Source organism: Monodon monoceros, unplaced genomic scaffold (assembly GCF_005190385.1).
Source record: "Monodon monoceros isolate NGI ecotype Baffin Bay Population unplaced genomic scaffold, NGI_Narwhal_1 Super_Scaffold_1, whole genome shotgun sequence".
Taxonomy (NCBI): Eukaryota; Metazoa; Chordata; class Mammalia; order Artiodactyla; family Monodontidae; genus Monodon; species Monodon monoceros.
This window is the reverse complement of record NW_021703765.1, coordinates 55,970,890-55,978,760: the sequence shown is the minus strand read 5'-3', so window position 1 is coordinate 55,978,760 and position 7,871 is coordinate 55,970,890. Positions and strand designations below refer to the sequence as shown.

The following is a 7,871-nucleotide window of genomic DNA, read 5'->3' as shown; positions in this document are numbered from 1 at the left end:
TTGTTGGGAGTGTGTCTTGGAGGCATGGAGCTCCCCGTGGCTGAACTTAGTACCTCAGTTCCCAGCCTCTCCAGAGGTTACACAGCTGTTGTGTTGCCCAAGACCTCACCATAAATCACACGGTGAGCCCAGCCTGTCTGGTGTGACCCATGGCCCCCGGTAAACAAAGATGCTCTTATCAGACAGGGTATCCCAAAAGCTTAGAGGTTATTTCCCAGGAGTTGGTCAAAGGCCAGACCTTTCTTTGAAATGTACAGAGTTTCAACACCCAAGAACTGCTGAGTCAGACCTTTACTGCACACGTGCCGTGTGGTTTTGTCAAATGCATCCTTGGCCTTTGCACAATAGATGATGACCATGAAGGACACAACCTCAGTGGCAGAAAAAATGGAACCTGTTCATTCTGATCAGAAAGGATTACATTCCCTCTTCAGCCACAGAAGAAAGCCAGCTAAAATGACAGTAGTGGATGAATCCGTGAGACCCTGGCAAGTTCATGTACAAACAAAGTGGGTCAACTCAGTTATTCTATAACCAACATATTACATGGTTAGTTGAACAATTAAAATTTTCTATAACAAACATATACATTTCTGAGAGAATAAACAGATTTCTTGATTATTTACCATAGACACTTAATCATGATAAGAAGAAAGTATAAAACAATAAAACATAAAGTAGACATTTATCCTTCTTGCTATATTCTTAGTTTACACTACTCCTGTGGTTTCCAGAGCGAAAATATTCCTGAACCTTCACTCATAATCCTTGGCTGAGGAGGATAATACCAGAACCATCCTTTGAATTTTCAAAGTATTTATGGCAACAAAATTATTCAGGACTTCTTACCCAACACAATTGTAATTTGCCCTTCTAGAAGGAGAGGTAGTCAAAAACCAAATTATAGTCATTAATTTCTAATTTCCACACTGTAAATATCACCCATTTGTGGCTTTGATTAAAACAGTAGAGGCAGAGAGAGGAGCAATTTTATTAAGAATCAAACAAACCAAAGGAAGAGCTGTTTTGTAGCTTTCTGCGTGTCCACCTGCAGGAGTTGCTTTGGAAAATTTATAGCAAAATTCAAGTTTGACTCACATATGTATGTGGACTGGGATGTAGAGAAGGCATGACTCATTACAAGAGTTCAACTCAAGCTTTGAAACACATTATGCTTCCTCTTTTATAAGAGAAAAGATTTCAACTCTGCGTGCCCAAATGATATTATTTCATCAAATCCAATTCGTTCTTTTTTTTAGTGGGAAACAGATAATTAGGAATTCCTTCTCTTCCAGAAACGTAAGAGGAGCTTCAAATCTTTCAGTCAACAAAGCCAAAGAGAAATATTCCCTCTGAGCCTCCAATCCAATACAAAGTTAGAGATGGAATCCAGACAATCTAGAGGTCTGCAAACTCCTAGACTCACCCTGAATAAAGGCTTAGCTCTTTTCATATTTTTGAAAGTCAACGAAAATTAAATGATATTTTTTTATGGTACTGCAAGGAGGTAGTGATCTTGACGCATTTCATCAATGTTTTTGGCTTTTCTTGAGTCATCACAACAATTCTTATCTCAGGTAGCTATTTACTGAGGCATTAGACAAGGGAAAGACAAAGAAAAAAAATACAGTCTGAATTTCAAAGCTAAAAAAGGCTTAAAGTGAGTTTACTTTAAAGTGAATTCAGTCGCCTCACTTTATAGAAAACTGAGGCCTGGACAGGTGAAGTCACCTGTACATGCCCGTTCACTTTCTCATCTATTCAATGAATGCATTATGATTGAATCTCTTCCCTATGCTGGATGCGAAGATCTAAGTCAGCCAAGAAGACAAATTCCAGCGGCTTTGCAATCAGAGAACCAGCAACACCAAAGAAGCCACTGAGGCTGGAATGTGGATTTGCCCCCAGTGGCATGTCCTGGCTCTTCTGGGGAACTCAAGTCGCTGAAGACCAAAGAATATGGGGGACTCTATGATGTTCCATAGGCTGCTCTAGCTCATTCTGCAGAAGCCAGTAGTCCTATAAATTTCATAATGTACGCTTCTCTCCAGAGTGTCCAGAAATACTTTGACACTTTCCTGATGGACTCAAGTTCACTTTCATTTTCTGTCCTGTGCTGAAATAAGAAGTAAGTTTAAACTCCCCTCCCATCCAGGCTGCCACATAACATTGAGCAAAGTTCCCTGTCCTAGACAGTAGGAGTTTGGGGGAGAATGGATACATGTATATGTATGGCTGAGTCCCTTTGCTGTGTACCTGAAACTATCACAGCGTTGTTAATTGGCTATACTCCAATATAAAGTAAAGAGTTAAAAAAAAGAGAGAAGTAAGTTTAAGCAATGGGAGATAAGCTCTTTCCTTGCAAATAGATGCCTACGACACTACTAAAAAAAAAATCTGGTAAAGCAATTATACTCTAATAAAGATGTTTAAAAAAAAAATCTGCATAGCAAGCTTGATGCTAATAGCTTTCAGTTATGCTCGCCTAATGATGCCCAAGCTCTTACAAATTCATTATGAGCCCTCTCTGCTTCCCTTTTATTACTATGCTGTCATTTTTTTTTAATTAGTAATGCTTTGGATTCAACATATAACTTGATGGGTACCATCAAAGGAACACTCGTAAAAAGTTCTTTTCTCAACAAGGTCAAGATTGTTCCCATTATTGTTTATAATAGCTTTCATGTTCCTCTGAATTTTGTTTCATTTTCTTAAAATCTATGAAAAGTTGTATTTTTATGCTCTTGGATTAATTATAATTACATCACGGGTACCAGTACTTAGTTGCGCATTTAATCTAGGCTGGGGATTTTGTGTTTCTCTATATCTCACACAGTGCTGAAAATAATTCTTTGGTGGGATAAGAAGATAGAGTACATGTGGATACTTAAGGAGGTATTGATGGGGTCATGGAGTAGTATCTTCCTGTTAGCTAAAATCTAACAGATTTAATGTCTGCTTTTTAAAAAAAGACCATTTCCTGAACTCATCTTCTGTTTTTCACTGTTTGTAGTGAAAGTCTGGACTTTGTCCAGACTCTCCCTCACCGATGTATGTTACTGATGAGAGGCACCCCAGCCCAGCTTCGAGCCTCACTCACCCTGGTCATCTCAGGGTGTTGATACCTGCATCGTCTTCCAGTGACCAAGCCCACAGTGCTTTCCTCTTCCTCTGTGTGTAATGCATAGCCATCCACATGCATACTCAGTCTGTGCTTTGCGGCATAGGAAATGGAATTTTAAAATGCAATAATCCATTCCCACAAGAAAAGGGTTTAAAGTATCCCTGCCAATAATGACAGCTCTCCCTCTCCATCTCTTTGCAGGCACGCCTGGTTGTGAAGTACACGTGCACCCTGATTGTCCCTCTGGTTAATATAGAGACGCAGTGCATTAACTAAAGCCTGAGAATGGAGCCCATTTCTACTATTAACCATTTATTAAGTCAACAAGTAACTAATGACGACACTCTTCTTTCTAATGTGCAGCAGTTTTATGTATTTAGCGGTATTATTCTTTGAACAGATGTGTCTTTTCAAAGCTGTCTTCCTTTCCTAGGAACAGAGGATTTCTTAATTGTATGCTTGTAAGCTGCTTCAAAAGGTGTCTCTGAACACACCACTGAGATCCTTCCTTACAGAGGGCCCAGTGATATGCAAACCAACCCCTCATCAGGATGTGAACAGCCAGCTCCCCACATCAAGCACCCAATTAGCTCGTATTCTTTTGCTAAACGTACTCCTCAGCCAATGCAGTGAGCCTCAATGCTTTGATCTGGAAGCCTTAGAAATACCTGGCAGTTACTTGAATGTGGCAGTATCAGAACTACAAAAGATAAGCAGGAAGCATTTCACAGCCCGTCAGCAAACTGTAGGATTTGAGAGCAGACACCTAGGGTTGTATCAAATTTCCCTCCACGTTAATGTTTTGAATAACCAAGCTCGTTAGCCAGGTTTTTGCTCAGCACTTCCCTTTATCGATAAAAAGGAGCATTCACAAAGAATCAACATCTAAAGTTCATCAGGCAACTGCAATTACTTTTATGATGTCCTCAATGCCGAGCTTTAACAAAGAAAACCTCGCTTCTATACTCTGAAAGGCACCGATAGATGCTGGCAACCACATTGATAGCACTTTTTCCTCAAGAAGTATAATAAGCTCTTGGGTCACCTTCAAAATATGCTTACGTTCTTTCCCTGGAATAGAGTTACTGTGAGGTATCAAGTGACTGAAAAAGCGAGGAGAAGAAATAAAATGATTGCTCAGCAGGAAAAGCGTGATGGTGGTGTTCCAGCCTGCCTCTCCGCCAGAGCAAAGGTCATGGAAATTCAGCGTGAGCCCAAGTGGGTCTTCAGCAGCAGACACCGTGAGCGCGATCCTGGCACAAGTGGTGTTTGTGTGACAGCTGCATATATGGGCTCCAGCTCCAGCCTCAGCCCTGCTCTGCAGAGGAAAGTGCGTCCCACAATTTCCCACTGAGTCATGAGATCAAGTAAGAATTCCTCTGATGTCTTTAAATAGCCTTGGCTCCAGCAAGCAAACGTGGGTGTGGTTACTGAGTGTGCCTGTGTGTGCCTGGCAGGGATAAGCAGGTCTCCGGTTGCTGCTGGAGGGGGCTGTGGAGGGGGCTCTGGAGGGGACTGCAGTTGCCTCCCAGTGACACTGGTAAGATCTGTTTGCAGTGGTTCAACACAAGAGTTCATGCACTAAGGTGCTCATGGAACGATGGTGTCTGATGGTAAAGGCAGGAATTGGCTGCCTTCTTTGCTGGATGGGAAATTGATGTTGGGGTCTGCTGGAAAAATCACTTGTCCTGTGAATAAGTTACATGGACCACCACCAGCCCCCGCCCCCCCCCAGCCTTGAGCAGCCCTTAGAAGACATAAGACCACAGTCCCCCATACTAAAGCTGCCTGAGTCTGAACCTGAGAAAGAGCCACCCACTGCCCCAGGCTTTGTTGCCCTTCCCCACATGGGGTGAAGGCAGAAGGGGGAATTAGGGGGAGACGACTGCTAGAACGGGGGTTTGACTGATTCATCCTGGTCGTGTCCTTTGGTTTCTGAAACCCGGGACTCAGTCTGCTCTACGCCATCTAGTGTGTTATCTTTGCTTCAGTCCTTTCTCTTTAGTGGGGATCACAACTTGCCACATTGTGGAAACCCACGTGGGTCTGTCTCTTTCACCAGAATTTGAGCTCCTTGGTAGAAGGAGCTGAGCGTTATTCCTCTCGAGGTCCTTGCCCAGGGAAGGTGCTAATAAATATAAATTTAACTGAATTAAACTAAGGGTAGTAAGAAGTTAGATAAATCCTAGCAGCAACCCCCATTCCTGTCTTGCTATTACTTGCTGTGTCCTGTAAACAAACGTGCCAAGAAACCCGAATGCTTGGACTTCCACTGATCTGAAGGTACTGTAGGTTCACTGCTACCTTTTCATTCTAATTCTTGAACTGTCACCACATAGTGATGTCTCAGGGGCTCTTGGCTGCTGTGACAACAGTGAGGTTCAGGGACTCTCGTGGCAGGAGCTCTGTAATTCCTCGTCCTGATTCTGCGTTTAACTGACAGCTGTGTACTCTCAGAATTAAAAACAAAACAAACCATATTTTTACAGATCCTTTTGTCTAAAGAGTTTTGCGTGTTGCAAACTCATCTTTAAATGTCCATGTGGGAAAGCCAAGTGGCAAATATCACCCTTCTCTGAATGTGAAAAAGGTAATGAATTTTTTGGGTGGCCTGTCTTTGCCTTACCTCCTCCTTCCTGCCTTTTGGCCATTTTTTCCCCTGTTATTAGCTCATCTCTGAGAAGGCAAATGTATACGGGAGGAATAATGAAATTATTAAAGGATAATGTAACCACTGGCAAGCGTCTCTAGAAAAGCTCAAGGATGTGACCGTGAGTGCAAGAGGAGGATTGGGAAAGAAGGTGGACACTGAATGTTAGCTTTGGTTTGTATTTATTCTCTGAAAGCCATCACTCTGTACCCCCGTCACTCACCACCAGACGTCAGCACGAGCGGCTGGATTGTTACCCAACAGTCATTCTGGAGACAAAGTTCCTGTGGCTGTTTCCCCCCGGGACTCGTGGGGAAGCTCTGGCTGATTTGGTCATTGCCGGGGGGGCAGGGCCCCAGCTTGCTCTTTGGTCCCAAGTGATGCTTGATGGCGGCTGAGGTGGGAGCATGTCTTGCCATTGCTACCCACGTTGCCAATTCAGGGGCTGAAATCAGATGGTGTCAATGCCTCCTATATCGTACCAGGCCCACTGCACATACTTAACAAATATTTCACTTTTGATTGACTTTGAATCAGACCTGCTGTCCTCCCTTCCAAAGGCTGAATCCCACCGCTCCCCAGAAGAATCAGAATTATTTCTCTTTGGGGAAAACCCAAGTCCTCTTTCAATTAATGTTTAGAAGGAGATGAACATAGTATTATGCGGGTTATTAAGAACATACAGAGCTAAAAGCAAACGCCTCCTTAGAAGGGGCGTTCAGTGTGATTTAGCAAATAATAGCACAAGCATCGACCCACAGAAACAGGAAGAGGAGAAGGTTTAGACCAGGAAAGTACCCGGCTAAGTCTGTCGGTGTCTCCGGCGCCCACGTCAGGTGTGTTTTTTGTCCTTCAGGTAACTAAAGAGCATCTCCAGACCCCCCTCCAGCAGCTCGGGCAGAGGTTTGGATAAAGGGTTGTGGGAAATGTGAAGCCCTTTGTCCATGGGGTTCCAAGCGATCCTGGCCAGTCTGCACAGCAGGTAGAGCTCCTCGGGGAGGGTCTGGATGTCATTGTTGTTCAAGTTCAGCAGCTCCAGGCTCGTGAGCAGGCAGAGGGAGCGGGGGAAGGTGTGGATATTGTTACTCTCGGCAATGAAGATCTGCAGGCTGGCCAGGCACTGGATGCTCTCGGCAATGTTCTCCAGGCGGTTGGAGCCCACGTGCAGGAAGTCCAGCTCCCTGAGCGAGAACACGCAGACAGGGATGTGTGCAAAGCGGTTGTGGCTGAGGTTCAGCTTGCGCAGCCGGGAGAGGTCCGCGAGGCTGGCGGGGAGCTGGGACAGGAAGTTGTGCGACAGGCTCAGGACCTCCAGGTTCCGACAGGCGCTCAGCTCTGCCGGCAGCTCCGTCAGGCAGTTCATGTGCACAAACAGGACCTTGAGGCTCTGGAGGAGGCTGACCTCCCGGGGCAGGGTCTTCAGGCGGTTCCCGCACAAGTTCAAGACCACCAGCCGTGTCAGCTTCCCCACCTCGGGCGGGAGGGCCCGGAGCTGGTTGTGGGACAGGTTGAGCTTCTGCACCTCTGACAGGCTCCACAGGAAGTCAGGAGCATCTGTCATGCCCTTGGTGACCAGGCTGAAACTGACGTGCCGCAGGCCCCGCTTCAGCAGACACCGCGGGTCCCTCCCCGAGAGCAGAGCATCGTCCCACGGGGAGAACTTCTGCCTCCCCCGCAGGACCCCCCGCCCCGGGAGGCCCTTGTCCTTGCAGCGGGCACCAGACTGCCTGGCCCCCATTTACCTGCCTTCCTCGTGCCCCTCTGTCGCCGCAGGTGGGGATGGGCTCCCGGCCCAGCTGCTGAAGCCCGGCAGGGAGCCGATCGGGTGATGGGAGCCGTGGCCGGTGGTGCCGCAGGGTGAGTAGGACTTGGGGGGAGGTCCCAGATCCCCGGCTCTCAGGGTCCCAGATGCCTGGTGTTCGGGGTCCCAGATGTCTAGCTGCGCCGCCGAGAGCCGCCCGTCTTCCAGGCTGGGTTGAAGTGGCTCCTCTCGGAGCAGCCGGGCTGTAATGATACCCTTGTCCCTGAGGCTGCAGAACTGAACCTCTCGGGTCCCTCTGAACACCACGGGGCAGCTGTCACTGTCATTCTGCCCGC

General features: G+C 46.2%; 1 protein-coding gene across 1 annotated transcript; it reads right to left on the bottom strand.

Annotated features, from left to right (window-relative positions):
- Nucleotides 1–6,606: 6,606 nt before the first annotated feature.
- On the bottom strand, nucleotides 6,607–7,512 carry LRRC30 (leucine rich repeat containing 30). Its single transcript, XM_029219167.1, has one exon. It carries the CDS (start codon nucleotides 7,510–7,512, stop codon nucleotides 6,607–6,609), a length of 906 nt encoding a protein of 301 aa, XP_029075000.1.
- Nucleotides 7,513–7,871: the final 359 nt, after the last annotated feature.